We start from the raw sequence: 18539 nt of genomic DNA, 5'->3' as shown, positions 1-18539 counted from the left end.
GTGTGTTCATGTGGTTGAAGAAGAACAAAACAAGCAGAGCCAAATACTTTAAGTAAGTGTAGTCAGGAGCTATCTTGTAAACACGTTCATAAGGAGACATGTTTCCAAGAACAGAAGATGGGAGTCTATTGATAGTAAACATTGCACTAAGAGCTGCTTCACCCCAAAAGCGCTAAGGGCAAGATGAATAAATAAGCATGGCCCAAACATAATCAAGTATATGTCTATGCTTACGTTCAGCTCGTCCATTTTGTTTGGAGGTACCGGGACAAGAAAATTAAAAAAGTGTACCATTTACAGATAAGAAATTCGAAAGTTTGGAATCACGATATTCCATGGCATTGTCACGCCAAAAAACTTTGATAATTTTACCAAATTGAGTTTTAACCATATTGGCAAAACTAATATAGATTTGAGGTAGTTCCGAACGATTTTTCATAAGATATATACACGTGAATTAGAAAAAATCATCGATAAAAATGACAAAGTATCGTGATCCAATCATTCTTGGTACAGGAGAAGGTCCTCAAACATCAGAATGTATTAAATAAAAAGAAAACTTTGAAATAGAAGGATTTTTATTAAAAGGTAAAGCAGGTTGTTTGGCCTGTTTACATGCAATACAATCCAAACTTTTCTCATCAACATTACCTAAAAACCCACTAGAAACTAAAGAACGAAGTTTACTCAAAGAACAATGACAAAAACGTTGATGCCATAATGACAAAGGAACACTAGAAGAAACAACACATAATCGAAACAAGGGAGATGATTGGGGAATATGAAGACTAGTGAGTTCAAACATACGCCTAACTTTATGGCCTTTTCCAATGATTTATCCCGTCTGAAGGTCCTGCACTCGGTAACCACGAGAAGAAAAAATTACATTATATCCCAAATCACATAATTGTCCAACAAAGATAAGATTAAAATTTAAACTTGGAATAAGAAAAGTATCAGGCAAAGAGAGATCTGATGAAGAAATAGATCCTTTATGACTAACATTCATATTAGATCCATCAGCAGTATGAATGGATGATGGGCTAGGAATTGTAGTCTGGTCAAAGAAAATCTTGAAAGAATACGTCATGTGATTACAACATGCTGAATCAAAGTACCAAGATAAATTACCTGAAGGAGTAACTAGAGTTCCTGGATTGTTACTAGTTGGAGAAAGGAGTTGACTAAGGAGAGCTTGAAGGTCAATTGATGAAGTTCCAGAATTATTGGTTACTGTAAGAACTGGATTTAACGACTGATTCAAACTAGATTGATTTTGTTCTGAGGACGAGTAGGACAATTCTCAATCAAGTGATCTTCTTTTTTACAGTACCTGCAAATTGGATGATAATCCATAGATATATGTCCCTTGTTCTTACATTTATTACATTCAATAACTAAGCAGTCGTGTAAGACATGACCAGTTTGACAACAATTGCAACAAAATTTGGCACCAATTCTGTTAGTGGCTGCAAAAACTGAGTTATCTTTTGGTCGCGTAACATCCGAACGAGTTTCTTCAGATTTTAGGCGAGGAAGAGCATCTTCAAGAGTTGGCAAAGGTTGTTGGTTGTGTTGAGGAATTGACAAGTTGTATTGCAGTACATTGAAGAATTTACTACAATTTGTTATTAGTTAGTTATATAACAGATTAGTTTGTTAGTTTCTTTGTTAGTTAGATTTAACAATAAGTAGTTAGTTAAGTTAGTTAATTACAATTAGTGGTTAGTATAAATAAGTCAATTCACATTCTTTGTACATTATCAGAACATATGAATGCTGAAAGGATCACGTTTTCTCTCTGAATATTCTTCTTCTTAACACAATTTTAGTTGTTTTTCCTGCATATTTCCATGGTGAATTCTCAATTCTAACATGGTATCAGAGCTTAGATATTTTCTTGGGATTGAATTTGCTAGAAGTGCAGCAGGTATAGTCATGCACCAGAGGAAATATGCTCTTGATCTTATTTCTGACTTGGGATTATCTGGAGCCAAGCCAGCAAATTCACCACTTGAGCTGCATGAGAAACTTACATCTACTGATCTTGATTGTCTTATTGGTACTAAGGATGATCCTTTACTTACTGATATCAGCTCCTATCAAAGACTTGTTGGTCGATTGTTGTATCTCACTCACACAAGACCTGATATCTCGTTTGCTGTCCAGACATTGAGTCAATTCATGCATTCTCCAAAGTTATCTCATATGGTTGCTGCTACTAGAGTTGTTCGATATCTTAAAAAATCTCCTGGTCTAGGGATTTTTCTTTCTTCAGATTGTGATTCCACTTTAACTGCATTTTGTGATGCTGATTGGGCTTCATGTCCTAATACTCGACGATCAGTTACTGGTTATTTGATCAAATTTAGTTCTTCACCTGTTTCATGGAAGTCAAAAAAACAATCCACTATTTCTCGTAGCTCAGCTGAAGCTGAATATCGCAGCCTTGCATCCACTGTAGCAGAAATTGTCTGGCTTGTAGGCTTATTTAATGCACTGAATGTCAAGGTTCCTCTTCCTGTACCATTACATTGTGATAGCAAATCTGCTATTCAGATAGCTTCTAATCCTGTCTTTCATGAGCGTACAAAGCACATCGATATTGACTGTCATTTCATTCGCGAAAGGATACACACTGGATTGATATCACTTCATCATCTCTGCACTTCAGAGCAACAGGCTGACATTCTTACTAAAGGCTTAGTTTTTTGTCAACATTCTTACAAGCTAGGAATGAAAAATATTTTCATAGCTCCTAGCTTGAGGGGGGGTGTTGAGGAATTGACAAGTTGTATTGCAGTACATTGAAGAATTTACTACAATTTGTTATTAGTTAGTTATATAGCAGATTAGTTTGTTAGTTTCTTTGTTAGTTAGATTTAACAATAAGTAGTTAGTTAAGTTGGTTAATTACAATTAGTGGTTAGTATAAATAAGTCAATTCACATTCTTTGTACATTATCAGACTATATGAATGCTGAAAGGATCACGTTTTCTCTCTGAATATTCTTCTTCTTCTTCTTCTTAACACAATTTTAGTTGTTTTTCCTGCATATTTCCATGGTGAATTCTCAATTCTAACAGGTTGAGCAATGCAGCGCGGGTTGGTTTATAATCATCAGTAAGAGCCATCAAGAATTGAATCAATATTTATCATTGCTGTGGTAAACTAAAAATTCTGCAGCAACATCAGAATTTCTAAGAACGGGTTCAGTCAAGGTTAACCGGATGGATTCCATCTTCGAGAGAAATTTATAGACAGGTTCTCCCTTTTCTTGTTTCAAGCAGCATATCTCCTTCATCAATTGAAAACGATGAGAAAGATCAGAAGTGGTAATCATTGAGAGAGATGAACCCATACCTCTTTTGCGGTGTCGAATTATCCAAATTGGAGGTGAATACTTGGAACAGAAGTATTTCGAAGCCATGTGATGATTTGACGATTTCGGCTATCCCAATTTTCTAAACGATCAATAAAAGTTTTATTTGTTTCAGTCTCAGTTTGCTTTGGACAGATTGAATCACCTGTGACATATCGCCACAACTTTCTCTCTTTCAAATAACTGCGCATTGCCTCACACCAATGACGATAGTTCGATCCATTGAGAACAACGTAAATATGTTGAGAAATATCATTCTTCTCCATGATATTCGCTCAAAAAAAATTAAGTCAACAAACAAAAAAAAATGAAGACAAAACTAAAAGGCGGAAGAGACCCAACAAAGTGATGAAACAGTAACTGCAATCAACAAAATACCACAAGAAAAATAGAATAGTGAATATGGTTTTCGAAAATCCGAGGAGGCTCTGATACCATATTACAAAACGAGACAGAGCAACACAAAAGAACTGAAGTATTGATAATTCTATTCATCAATGAATAAAAGAGACTACAACCATATTTATATATAAGAAGTTAAAAAACAAAAGGAAATAAACTACCTATAATGTCTAAATATATACTTTTTACAATACTTAATATATATAAATGTATACTCTACCCATATTTAGAATGTCTATACAATATTACCAAATTTAAACAAAGATAATTATTTGTATGAATATCCATGTGAATAAACAGGCCTCTTTTAACTTCATTAGCCTAAGAAAAGTAAATAATTATTATTATATTCAAGGCTACTAGTAAGATATAGCTACCTCACATATATATATTACTCCCCAAAGAGAAGGTTTCTCTCTCACTCTGCAACAGAAATTGTTCGATGTTTGTTGTATGGACCTAGACCCAAAACGGACAACATCACTAGTAGACCTGACGTTTTAACCAAGAAAACATGAGCAAAACAAGAGGAACAACCTCATAAAAACAAAATAAAAAGCTATCTTATTGGTGGAACTTCCATGCAGAAAGTGACTTAATTGGGGTTCCCTTCCATTTAATAATTAGAGATTTCCCATCCATTTCTAGACTGCAAAGCCCATGGCATGTAGAATTTTCTGCGAGCAACTTTGCTTGGTACAAGGATGAGTGACTCAGTTCTGCTTCCTCTATACCAAAATTTTTAAATAACATCCTCCAAGATCGAAGCTTCTCATGGCGATGTACCATCTCTTCTCCCTCGGATGTAATTACATTTTCAATAATCCTTCTGTTAAGGGTCCAGCCCATTGATGGGTGGCCCATATATTTTGGGCCTTGTTGACTCCTTCTAGAAGTCTTTGGCAGCTGATGTTAAGGGGCTGGGGTTTTGTTTTGGACGTGCAGAGAGAGAAAGAGAGTGAGAGGAGATAGAAAAAAAACAGATTTTGAGAGAGAGGGTTTGAGAGAAGAGTTGCTGGTTTTTTCTGGACAGCGAGACAAAATTTCAGCTTGCAAGAGATCCGACCATTGGATCGTTCTGAAATTTTCACAGCTGGTTCACAACACATAGCACTACATCTTGACCGTTCAGATCGTCAATCGGAGTTCTTGATCGTCTGTTATTGCAGCTGGCGTAACCTGCGTTTTTTGGTGATATTTCCCAATTTCTCTTCTCTTTTGTGTTGGCTCTTATGTATGTTGTTGTTGGTGGGCTGTGACATCCTTGTAGACTGAGTTGGGTGTTTTTACCCTCAATTTGCATAATAAGAGAAGAAGAAGGGTGGACTCCTTCAAGTCCCGTGGTTTTTATCCTTCATACCGAAGGGGTTTTCCACGTATAAATCTTGTGTGTCACTTGCGTATTTATAATTCATATTTGCTTGTGATTCAATTGATGTGTTGCTGATTTGAGCTTGGTTAATATAGTGGTGAATTTCTTTTGGTAAATTGGTGAAGTATATTTGGTTGATTGTCTTGAAGTCGATCCTTGTAGGTGTTGTATCCTACTTGTGTTGTTTTGTGCCTCCCCCTACATTTGGTATCAGAGCTGAGTGTTAAACCATAGACATGGAGCATGGAAATAACTCTATGGTTAAACTGACATCAACCAATTATTCCATTTGGCGTCCGATGATGGAAGATTTGCTATATTGCAAGGATTTGTTTGATCCAATTGATGTGGATAAAACAAAGAAAGATGACCAGCCCACTAAGCCAGAGAAGATGACAGATAAAGAATGGGAAAAGCTGAAGAGAAAGACCTTGGGGACAATCAGACAGTGGATTGATATTAGCATATTCAATCATGTATCCCAGGAGACTGAGCCGCTTGAGCTATGGAGAAAATTGGAGGGTCTTTATGAGAGGAAGACCGCTCATAACAAGGCCTCGTTGATTAAGAGGCTTGTTAATCTCAAGTTGAAGCCAGGGAAGTCTGTTTCTGAGCATCTTAGCGACTTTCAAGATATTATTAACAAGTTGACTGTTATGAAAATTGTCCTTGATGATGAGTTGCAGGCTTTATTCCTCTTGAGTTCTTTGCCAGACAGTTGGGAAACTTTGGTTGTGTCCATCAGCAACTCAGCTCCAGATGGTACGCTTTCATTGGATGTCATCAAAGAGAGCATGTTCAATGAAGAGCTTAGAAGAAAGGAGATGGGTGTTGATATTTCGCAGGCACTTGTGGTAGAGAATAGAGGAAGAAGCAAGAGTAGAGGTCCCAAAGGGCGTGGCAAGTCAAAGTATAGGTCAAAGTCCAAGGATGGGAGAGAACCTACGATATGCCACTATTGTAGCAAGCCTGGCCACATTCAAAAGTTTTGCTACAAGTTGAAAAGAGACCAGCAAAATAAGAAAAATGACCATCATAAAGAGGGTGATGACAAGAATACAGCTGCTACAACTTCTAGTTCTGATGATCGTGTTTCTTTGATATGTGCTATTGGAGAGTGTTGTCATGTTGATAGTTCTGACACTGAATGGCTTATTGATACAGGAGCTTCCTATCATTGTGTTCCTAATAAGGAGTACTTTATTGACTACCGAGCTGGAGATTTTGGTAGTGTGAAGATGGGGAACCAGAGCTCAGCAAGTATTGTTGGCATTGGAGATATTCGAGTCCAAACCAATGTTGGGTGCTATTTGACGTTGAGAGATGTTCGCCACATTCCAGATTTACGCCTCAATTTATTGTCTGCTAACGTACTTGATGAAGACGGTTACAAGCACACTTTTGGTGAGGGTAAATGGAAATTGTCTAAGGGTTCCTTGACTGTTGCTCGTGGCAAGCTTTGTTGCACATTGTATAAGACACATTTGAAAGTGTGTAGTGGTGAGTTGAATGCTATTGAGGAGAAAACTTCTCCTAACTTATGGCACCGAAGATTGGGGCATGTTAGTGAGAAGGGTATAAAGCTGTTGGCCGGTAAGTCTCTTATTCCTGCTGATGTTACTATTTCACTTGACCCTTGTGATCATTGTTTAGCAGGAAAGCAACACAGAGTTTCTTTTCCGAGGACATCTACAAGAAAGAAAGTGAAGTTAGAGTTGGTTTACTCTGATGTGTGTGGTCCCATAGAGGTGGAATCACTTGGTGGTAACAAATACTTTGTTACTTTTATTGATGATGCTACTCGGAGAACTTGGGTTTATATGATGAAGCACAAAAGTGAGGTGTTCGGTATCTTCCAGAAGTTTCATGCAATGGTTGAAAGGGAGACAGATTGCAAACTGAAGCGTCTTCGAACTGATAATGGAGGTGAATACACTTCAAATGAGTTTAAAGCATATTGCTCAAGATATGGCATTCGACATGAGAGAACAGAACCGGGTACCCCACAACACAATGGCGTTGCCGAGAGGATGAACAGAACCATTATTGAGAAAGTGAGATGCATGCTTAGAATGTCCAATCTTCCTAAGTCATTTTGGGGTGAAACAGTTGGAACTGCTGTATATTTGATAAATAGAGCACCATCAGTTCCTTTGGAGTTTGATATTCCCGAGAGAGTTTGGTTTGGGAAAGACCCCTCTTATTCTCACTTGAGGGTGTTTGGATGCAAGGCTTTTATGCATGTGCCGAAGGAACATAGATTGAAGCTTGATTTCAAGACTTCTCCTTGTGTGTTTGTTGGATATGGTGATGAAGAGTTTGGTTACAGACTTTATGATCCAGCAAAGCAAAAAGTTGTGAGAAGTAGAGATGTTGTCTTTTATGAGCACGAGATGGGTTTTCATCTCTTGGGTGCTGATAAGACTTATTATTCTAATTTCTCTCATGATGTTATTGATATGCCCATGCCTCATGTTTCTGCTTCAGATGATCAATTAACAGGTGATGCTCCAGAGGATGGTCATGAAATTGCTCATGAACATGACCATATTGAAGAGGTACAACCTGATGTTGTTGTACCACAACCTGATGATGAAGCTGTAGATGTTCAACATGGAGAGTCTTCTAATCAGGGGGAGAAATCCAGCCCACAGGTAGAAGAGCCAACACTTAGAAAATCGACCAGAGTTCGTCAACCTTCAAGACTTTATCCAAGTTCAGAATACATCCTAATCACTGATGAGGGGGAGCCTGAAAGCCTTCAAGAGGTCTTGTCACATTCAGACAAAGACCATTGGCTCAAGGCTATGCAAGAGGAGATGGATTCTTTGAAGAAGAATGAAACCTATGACTTGGTGAAGCCTCCAAAAGGGAAGAAAGTCTTGAAGAACAGGTGGTTGTTTAAGAACAAGAAAGTTGACAACAAGCTAGTGAAGCGGAAGGCAAGATTAGTGGTGAAGGGATGCCATCAGAAAAAGGGCATCGACTTCGATGAGATTTTTGCACCGGTGGTGAAGATGACTTCCATTCGTATGATTTTGGGACTAGCTGCCTGTTTGAATCTTGAACTTGAACAACTTGATGTTAAAACTGCTTTCTTACATGGTGATTTGCATGAGGAGATTTACATGGAGCAGCCGGAAGGATTTGAAGTTAAGGGAAAAGAGAATTTTGTCTGCAAGTTGAAAAAGAGTCTCTATGGACTCAAGCAAGCACCAAGGCAATGGTATCACAAGTTTGATTCCTTCATGAATAGTAATGAGTACAAGCGGACTACTGCAGATCCTTGTGTGTATTTTAGAAAATTCTCTGAAGGTAACTTCATTATCCTTTGCTTGTATGTTGATGATATGTTGATTGTGGGACAAGATGTTGAGATGATTTGCAGGTTGAAAGAGGATTTGTCAAAGTCCTTTGATATGAAAGATTTGGGTCCTGCGAAGCAAATTCTTGGTATGGAAATTGCTCGTGATAGAAAAGCTGGTAAGCTTTGGTTGTCACAAGAAAAGTATATTGAACGAGTGCTTGAAAGGTTCAATATGAAGAATGCCAAGCCAGTTAATACACCACTTGCAGCCCATTTCAAGTTGAGCAAGCGTTGTTGTCCTACAACCGATAAAGAAAAGGAAAGTATGTCTCATATTCCTTACTCCTCTGCTGTTGGTTCATTGATGTATGCCATGGTGTGTACAAGACCGGATATAGCACATGCTGTTGGATTGGTTAGCAGATACTTGGCAAATCCGAGCAAGGTTCATTGGGAAGCTGTAAAGTGGATCTTAAGATATTTGCGAGGCACATCAAATCTGAGTTTGTGTTTTGGAGGTGGTGAGCCTATTCTTGAGGGATTTACGGATGCTGACATGGCTGGAGATCTTGATAACCGGAAGTCTACCTCGGGTTACTTGTTCAAATTTGCAGGGGGAGCCATTTCATGGCAATCCAAGCTACAGAAGTGTGTAGCGTTGTCTACAACCGAGGCAGAATATATAGCAGCAGTGGAAGCAAGCAAAGAAATGCTTTGGTTAAAGCGTTTCCTTCAAGAGTTAGGTTTGAAGCAAAGCGAGTATGTTGTGTTTTGTGATAGTCAAAGTGCTATGGACTTGAGCAAAAACAGCATGTACCATGCTCGCACAAAGCATATTGATGTGAGATATCATTGGTTGCGTGTTGTCATTGAAGAGCAACTAATGAAGTTGAAGAAGATTCACACCAACAAGAATGGTGCTGATATGTTGACAAAGGTGGTCCCTCGAAGCAAGCTTGAATTTTGTTCCAAGCTTGCAGGTATGTCTTCTTGATGACCTTTTATGTTTGGTCTCCCCGAACTGGGCTGGAGGGGGAGATTGTTAAGGGTCCAGCCCATTGATGGGTGGCCCATATATTTTGGGCCTTGTTGACTCCTTCTAGAAGTCTTTGGATGCTGATGTTAAGGGGCTGGGGTTTTGTTTTGGACGTGCAGAGAGAGAAAGAGAGAGAGAGGAGATAGAAAAAAAACAGATTTTGAGAGAGAGGGTTTGAGAGAAGAGTTGCTGGTTTTTTCTGGACAGCGAGACAAAATTTCAGCTTGCAAGAGATCCGACCATTGGATCGTTCTGAAATTTTCACAGCTGGTTCACAACACATAGCACTACATCTTGACCGTTCAGATCGTCAATCGGAGTTCTTGATCGTCTGTTATTGCAGCTGGCGTAACCTGCGTTTTTTTTGATGATATTTCCCAATTTCTCTTCTCTTTTGTGTTGGCTCTTATGTATGTTGTTGTTGGTGGGCTGTGACATCCTTGTAGACTGAGTTGGGTGTTTTTACCCTCAATTTGCATAATAAGAGAAGAAGAAGGGTGGACTCCTTCAAGTCCCGTGGTTTTTATCCTTCATACCGAAGGGGTTTTCCACGTATAAATCTTGTGTGTCACTTGCGTATTTATAATTCATATTTGCTTGTGATTCAATTGATGTGTTGCTGATTTGAGCTTGGTTAATATAGTGGTGAATTTCTTTTGGTAAATTGGTGAAGTATATTTGGTTGATTGTCTTGAAGTCGATCCTTGTAGGTGTTGTATCCTACTTGTGTTGTTTTGCGCCTCCCCCTACACCTTCCTATATACACTCCTTGAGCTACTGCTCTATACTGATGGTTCCACCCTATGCAAGTTTCAAGACTATCAAAGATAGCACTGTAGTAAAACAATGCTTCATTGAAATGATCGATGAAAATTGGTGTATTAGTATTTGCCTCTATTTCAGTTACCACCATTACACATGGATCCAAACTTTTGCAAACTTGTATAAGAGATTGCAAGTGATTAGGCCATGCTAACAAGGTCCAAAGACGTGAGTCAGAATAGATTGCCACAACTTCACCAACCTTTGACTCGAATAAATCCTTGTTGATATGTCTCAAGTCAGATACAATTGTTTTGAAGGAAAAAGGTATATGTAAGGTGTCTGCAAAAGATGTCAATCTCTTTCCTACCTCTTGCATTCGAATCAAAGAGGTTCCAACCGCTGTTATCTTGAGATGTTCCGGTGGACATTCTCCATTACCAACCAGAGCTTGCATAAGGATTGTCCATTGTGATCCGGTTTTTATCCCAAAATCAATTAAATGAATCCTCTTGAATGATTTAACACTGTCCAAGATGGCTTGAATTCCAGTAAATTGAGTTACTTTGCGGAAGGGAAGCATTTGTTCAGTCTCAATAACATCGGTTCGTGGATCCATGAGAACATCTTCCATAATATTTGGATTCACTGCATCAATTTTTGCTGCTATAGGTTGTATTCCTGTCCCTTTATTGATCCTATTCTGAAGAGATTCAGCAAAATAATAGACAACTCTTTGAACTGGATTACCTGCTGAAAGAGAAAAGTTGATGCATAAGTTCAACAACTCTCTTGCACAATCTAATTGTCGATTGGCTAGCATTTCAGCTGAAACTAGAAGCAGTAGAACGAGCTCCACTTCCTCTGTAACTTGAGGAGAAAGGCCCAAATCCGCAATTAAAGGACTAAAAATAATGGAATAAGCATCGTGATTCTGTGAGGTATAAAGTTTTAATTGTTCTTTGGCAATCTTCATGATGGTTGTTGTCGATAGAACCAGAGAGTGGTCATCAGAAATGTGACTTGGCATATCTAAATTCATCTCATTCACCTTTCCCTTACTCTTGCACCTCATAATTCCTGGAGGGTGTTTTCTTTATATGGAACTTCAAAATTTTTTGCATCTTTCACTGCTTCAGCATGAATCTCAACTTTGTCAATAGTGTTAATACTTGAGACAGAGAATTTCTCCCTATCATGTCATATTATTCAAGTTAAATCGTTAGTTAGAGGCTGTAACCAGAAGAAAGGACAACTGTCCAAATAGATGTGGTCAAAGAATTGGACCATGACAATATTGAAAATTAACCTTAGGACGGCGATACCTTGGAGGTTTTCTTTTTTAAAAACAGATAATGAAAATGCTCACAGTTGTCCTCTTGGCTGTTGCCATCTTGAAATATAAGGATGTCAGATTCATATAAGACAATGTGTAATCCAAGAACAAGGCTTTCATTCTACAGGAAAAAATTAACTCTTAGAATAGATTTTCTTACGACAGTTTCTTCTGTTCTCTGATTAAAATTCTAATAAGAAGACTCGAATTAAATTTTTGATTATAAACGGAGTGTAGTTACTTTAGGAAAGTCTATATATGGCTCTTTCTAATCTTGAAAAGACGGCTGATTGTGCTCATTTTTTGTCAAAGAAAGGCTAAACAAATGTTGCATCTACATCTTACATGGTAACCTAAACAAACTGTCTTGATCTCCTAGATAACATAGTGAAGGGACAAAAGAAAGAGAGTTGACACAGATAGAGGATGCTTGAGCTTTGAATGGAAGCCCTGGTAAACAGCTGCAGTAACGGCCTTAAGGTAGAGAAATTCCTTGTCGCATAAGTATTGACCCGGACGTGAGGACAAGGGGATCTACAAAACATCCTTGAGACTTCTGGTCTTATGTCCTCCACACAGACCGTGAAGTAAATCATCGCACCTACTGTCCAGCTTATTGGGAGAGAATCCATAAATTCTTTTTTGGGAGCGCAATTCATCCTTCCCAAACGCTTGTAGGTTGTGAGGACGAAACAATAAAATTGTGTTCTTTTTCCATTCTCAGGGCCATATTAAGGCATGAAAGTAAGGTTGTTCAGGAAAGTTGGATTTGCATGTGTATATTTCTCATCTGTCGCATACATAAAAACAAATGTATTACAGTTCCATTCTCTACTACAGCAAGAATGAATGAGCAATTGGCAAATGTACAAGCATCATAAGAGATACATGACCTATATACGATATTGTTGGAGGTCCATAGAGTTGAGCTATAGATCAAGCATGATTGAAAAGCTACAAACGTGATAGGTGATGCAGTACCTACTAAATAAAAAGGAGATTAAGAAGTAGGATCACAAGCTATTTTATCTTCATCTCATGACTGTTTGCTGCATCAGTACACCCTTCTCCATATCAGGGCATCTACTATCATGGTCAAACTTCCATACCGAAACAAAGGTATTCGGGGTTCCTTTCCATTTAATGATAATTCCATTTCCATCCATATCAAGAGAGCAAGAACTGAAGCAAGCAAATCCCAATATATTAAATTTTGTGTCGTATAAGCATGAACTGATTAATTCTGTTTTACTAACATGTCATTTAGCAAATAAGGTCCTCCATTCTCTCAGCCTTGCAAAGTGGAAAAACCTCTGTTCTCGTTCAGATGCGATCACATTATGAATGACTTTTCCTAGAATAACTGTTTCAGTTAGAATGCTGTATCGATTATTTCTCCCCATGCAAGATTTTAAGATATCAAAGATTGTTGCATAGGGAACTGAATAGAAAAATCATGGAATAAATTTTAATAGATGGAGTGAACGAAAGAAATGAGAATTAGATAAAATGTTGTCCTAAGGCAGGCAAAGAAGCAATGAATGCAATATAAATGAAAATAAATAGATAATCCCATTGTTTCAATTTATTTCTCTGATTTTGACTTTACATGAAGTTTGTGAAAGTAAAAAGGACTTCTAAATCTTGTGGTCATAAAGCTGAAATTATAGAGTTACTAAAGAAGGAAAAAAGAACATTCTGTTATTCGAATGGACTAAAAAAAGTAACACAACCAAATTGAAACAGGAGGAGTATAAACTCTTTGATAACCTAGTTTTTCAGGTTACAACAGTTTATGATCAAAAGGTTCTTAAAACAAGATGAGTTATTTCCATTTGATTCTTTACATACATTAATAGTCTCCGTTGCACACCCACCAAGTAGGGGCATCTTTCATTCATGATGAAACTTCCAGGCTGAAGCAAATATAATTGGACTTCCCTTCCATATAATTAGAAGGCCCTTTCCATTCATATCCAGAGTAGAAAACCCATGACCACACCTATCGGCCATTAGATTTTCCTGGTACAAGGATGATTCGCACAATTCTGTTTCTTTGATACCAAACTTTCAAACAGATCTCTCCATACTTCTAGCCTTACATTGCGGAGAGTCCTCTCATCTCCTTCACAAGTGATTATATTTTGAATGATATTCCTCAAAATAAGTCCTTCAAATGTCATTCGGTAATAATTGTCTCGTTCCATGAAAACATCAAAATAATCAAAGAATGCACCATAAAAAAAAGTGCTTCATTAAAACGATCCATAAAAATTGGCGTGTTAGTGTTTGCCTCGGAGTCAATGACAACCATTACACAAGGATTAAGGCTTTTAATTAATCTTACAACAGATTCCAGGTGATTGGGCCATGCTAACATGCCCCCAAGACCATACTTTGAGTAAACTGCCACAACTTCATTAGTATCTAACTCAAAGAGATCTTTACTGAGGTCCTGTATTTCCGACAATACTGCCTTTGAAGGAAAAGGGAAACTTAATGTTTTCAGCAGCAAAAGATGACAATCTCTGTCCTATTTCTTCTAACATCTATTTTGATGTTGCAACAGCGGTTATCTTGAGAAGCTCAAGTGGATAGTCACCTACATTATCAAGAGCTTGCATGAGGACTGCCCAGTGTGAACCAATTTTGACTCCGAAATCGATCAAATGAACCCCCTCTTTGCTGACTTGACATTATCTATGATGCCTTGAATTCCAGCAAATTGCGGTACTTGGAAGAAAGGTGATGATTGATAGCATACAACTGCAATATGCTTCGCATTTTGCAGAACCTTGTCCAAATCAAATGGTTTCTCTTCCCAACCTTCAGGTCTATTAGGTGATAATGTTCCCTTTCTCCTTATCAATTCTCTCTTGAAGAGCTTCACAGAAGTAATACACAACTCTTTGAACAGAAGTACCTGAAGGAGAAGCAGACAAGTTACACAATCTTAATAACTCCATTGCACGGTCATAGTGTCTCTTGGAGAACATTTCAGCAGAGTCTTGAAGTAGAAGAGCAAGCTCAAAATCTTCTAAAGCTTGAGGATACATACCATAATACATGTTAGAAGTAAAGGAACAACTATCCTCTTTCTTGGAGGTCCGCTGAAGTAATTGTGCTCGCCCCATTTCAAATATGCTTACTGTTGATGGTGCATGAGATCCAGAAGTGTTGCTGGATGGGATATCATGGGACTTCTCTCTCATTTTTCCACCACAATAATGCTTCTGCAGAATTGTGCATGATGCTGAAGGAAGACAAGAGCTTTCCTTCTTTTCTTCAGCACAACGAGGCCTTTGCATTTGATTCTTTCCTTTATTTGCAAGACTTGAATCCATGACTTTTTGTATGGTTAAGTCCTTTACTGACTGGATGCTAAAAAGCTTTTCAAGATGCCACGTTCTTCCTTTTGACAAATCTTCAAAGTAAATGGTTTTCTAAATCTATCCTCATTAGAGAATGAAGCTCATATTATTCAGACCATGAAGATTAAAAGTTGTACTATTATATAATCATATATAAGGTACCAAACAAGAAAAAAGGAAAAAGAAATAGATGATAGGACAGCAAAAACAAGGACAAGCTCACTCATTTCATGCCTTATTTGGCAGCAGCCAGCTAGTAGCGAATAAAAGAGTCTACTTCAAATAGATACAGTCCGAAACCACATTGCATCAGCTAATCAAAACTTCTGATTTGCTATACATCTCTATCTGTAAGCAAATACCAACAAAGTCTTAACCAAGAAAAAATTAGCTTTCTTTCATACCAAGAATGTATAACTCAATGTGATGATTAGAGTTATGTGATTCATTGCTGGATATCTCTGAGGTTTATGATTAAAATTTAAAGTCATGTTCCATAAGAATCGAATATTTAATCTATTTCTTTTCCTAAGTTATCTTTTTAATTATAAAAGTTCCGTGGAACTGTTCTTCATCTATAGCCTTGCATAGTTATTTAGACAGAAGCAAAAACTTGTTTTTCTATTTCCTTATCTTTCTTTTCATAAAGAATAGTTAACAAATGGAAATTTCATATAAATAAAAGTTATTCATTATACTTTCTAAGTTGTTAATAAAACTAACTATATAAATTCAAAAACAATTTAAAAAAAGTTTACCATCTTAATCATCATGTGTTTTTTCATTTCTTTTATCTTCAAGAGCCACATATAGTACAAGCCTTATCGCTTGCATAACACGCCCTTGTCTCCTGATTAAAATGTTCAAAGAAGTTTCTCTTTCCAAGGTCAATAGACTTACTAATGTAACAGCCTAATCCGAGCTATTCTTACATAAAGCTTCAACTGCCAACACCAACATTTCTGCCAAGATGATCCTTCATTTCTTCTTACTTGTCTCGCGAATATGAAAGAATTTCTGTATCTTTCCTCACTTAAGATTAAAGTTCATTATATTCGAAGGCCGAAGTTCCATCTAGGAATGACCAAATAAATATTTCATGTAGAAAATGGAAGTCCTCCTCTTTTTTCCATTTCACTGTTGTTTAATCATCAGCAAAAGTTTCTAACCAACAGGGGATTCAGCAAAAATAAGGGCAATTCGGATCTTTTGGTACCTCATTTTCCGACAGACAGCTGGTGGTAGAAGAAAGGCCCTCGGTCCAAACAAGTCTGGTTTATAACAGGAACAAGAAAGTGAAATCTTTCTACCCTGGTAACATAAACAATCCCTTACAATAGCATTGCAGAGTCATGTATCTTATTTACATTGTTTTCGAATAGTACTTAATTTAACTATCAGTTCCAAAGCCACAAGCCCACTTTAAAAAACATGTAACTATGTTCCAAAACAAGGTAATTTCCTTACAGTGAATTGAAAAGAGAAAAATAAAAGAAGAGAAGTTCATAGATATATGTAAAATTAATGACCAAAATGTAACAGACGAATAAATACTTGTGAACAAGATACAACTCTTGCAGACCCACCGAATGCGATCTTTCCAACTTAATACAGACAAATTAGCAATGGGATTTTGGAGGTTTCTTCAATCTTAGTCCATCAAAGGGTCCTCATTACTACTAGATGATTTATTTCATATGCTTATTTGTGTTCTGTACTAATAGGCTTCATGCCACCTCCAATATCCCCCCAAAACGGCATCTATCAATCATGGACAAACTTCCAGGCTGAAGCAAATACTATTGGAGTTCCTTTCCATTTAATAGTAAGGCAATTTCCATCCATATCCAGAGTGCAAAAGCCATGAGCAGATCGATCGACCATTAGATTTGCCTGGTACAAGGATGATTCACTCAATTCTGTTTCCTTAATACCAAAATTTTCAAACAAAGCCCTCCATACTTCCAGCCTGACGTTGTGGAAGACCCTTCCTTCTCCTTCACAAGTGCACATTGTGAAGGATTTTTCTAAGAACCAGTCTTTCAAATTCCATCCTGTGCTGATTGTCTGGGCCCATGAATGTCTCCAAACAATCAAAGAGTGTAGCATACAGAAACACTGATTCATTAAATCGATCCATAAATATTGGCTTGTTAATGTTTGCCTCAGTTTCGATGACCATTATTACACAAGGATTGAGGCTTTCAATGAATCTTAGAACAACTTCAAGGTGATTAGGCCATGCTAACATGCCTCCAAGAACATACTCTGAGTAAACTTCCACAACTTCATTAGTATCTAACTCAAAGAGATCTTTACTCAGGTCCTTCATTTCTGACACCACTGCATTAAAGAAAAAGGGACAATTCATGTTTTCAGCAGCAAAAGATGACAATCTTTTGCCTGTTTGATCAACCACTTGTTTATATGTCCCAATAGCGGTTATCTTGAGAAGATCAAGTGGACAATCACCTCGATTCGCAAGAGCTTGCATAAGGATTGTCCAATGAGCTCCACTTCTGATTCCAAAATCAATCAAATGAAGTCGTCTTTCTGACTTACCATTATCCAAAATGGCTTCAATACAAGCAAACTGAGCGACTTGGTAAAAAGGAAGTGCGTGATAACATGCAATTACATGAGGCTTTGGACACAAGGAAAGCTCTTCAACGCCAATTGGTTTCACTTCAAAATCTACAAGTCTATCTAGTTGTAATCCTGTTATCGATTTTTTCTCCTTATTGATCCTCTCTCGCTGAGCTTCACTATAGCAGTAAACTACTCTTTGAACCGGAGTACCTGTTGGAGAAGCAGACAGATTACACAAGCTTAGTAACTCCGTGGCACGTTCATAGTGTCTCTTGGAAAACATTTCAGCAGAAGCTTGAAGTAGAAGAGCGAGCTGCAAATCATATGAAACTTCAAGAGACATATCACTATGTGAATTAAGGGGTTGAGAAGCAATGGAAGGATCATCCTCTTTCTTCGACATGTGGTCAAGTATTTATGCTTGTGCCATTTCAAATATTTTCACCGTCGATAGGACACGAGATCCAGAACTAAAACTGCATAGTAGACCAGAGTGTTTCCCTTTCAGATTTCTTCTAATGCAACACTTGTGCAAAATTTGGGATGATTATGAAGGTATGCCAGAATGGGAGTTTTTCATTTGTTCATTGCCTTTCATTGTGGTGTTTGCAAGACTAGAATTCATTGCTACATAAGAATGAGATCATTTTATTCAAGTACCAGAGACTTCTTCTCTGTTCATATTTTTTAATGTGAGTAAGGTAGCATAAAATACAAAAGGCAAAAGTATTCATTACCCCCTGAACTTGAAACTTTTATTCAATGTACACCTAAACTTTATTTTGTTTCAATTACCCCTGAACTTGCTTATTCATCCTACACGTACACCTTTTCCGTCCACTCAATATGATCGTGTCTACACGCGCATGACACGTAGATAAATATTTTACCACCTAGATAAATAATTTACCACCTAGATAAATAATTTGCCACCTAGATAAATATTTTGTTACCTAGATAAGACCGACCTTCAAAATTCAC

At 37.5% G+C, this 18539-nt stretch overlaps 2 protein-coding genes across 2 annotated transcripts; both read right to left on the bottom strand.

The window, feature by feature from the left end:
- Positions 1–10134: 10134 nt before the first annotated feature.
- Positions 10135–11337, bottom strand: LOC107023625 (DELLA protein GAI1-like). The gene has a single exon (XM_015224378.1). The coding sequence runs from the start codon at positions 11335–11337 to the stop codon at positions 10135–10137; it is 1203 nt and encodes a 400-aa protein (XP_015079864.1).
- A 5396-nt stretch (positions 11338–16733) lies between these two features.
- Positions 16734–17961, bottom strand: LOC107023617 (DELLA protein RGL2-like). Its single transcript, XM_015224367.1, has 2 exons — positions 17005–17961; positions 16734–16895 (listed from the first exon to the last, which is right to left on the bottom strand). Exons 1-2 carry the CDS (start codon positions 17959–17961, stop codon positions 16734–16736), a joined length of 1119 nt encoding a protein of 372 aa, XP_015079853.1.
- Positions 17962–18539: the final 578 nt, after the last annotated feature.

The sequence above is a fragment of the Solanum pennellii genome, chromosome 1, assembly GCF_001406875.1.
Source record: "Solanum pennellii chromosome 1, SPENNV200".
Taxonomy (NCBI): domain Eukaryota; kingdom Viridiplantae; phylum Streptophyta; class Magnoliopsida; order Solanales; family Solanaceae; genus Solanum; species Solanum pennellii.
The sequence above is the reverse complement of the archived record's forward strand: the minus strand, read 5'-3'. Positions and strand labels throughout refer to the sequence as shown.

Coding starts and splice junctions, on each gene's coding strand:
- LOC107023625 (XM_015224378.1), bottom strand. CDS start 11,337: ATGAGGTGCAAGAGTAAGGGAAAGGTGAATGAGATGAATTTAGATATG.
- LOC107023617 (XM_015224367.1), bottom strand. CDS start 17,961: ATGTCGAAGAAAGAGGATGATCCTTCCATTGCTTCTCAACCCCTTAAT. Junction 16,896..17,004: donor GGATGGAATTTGAAAGACTG/GTTCTTAGAAAA, acceptor TTTGGTATTAAG/GAAACAGAATTGAGTGAATC.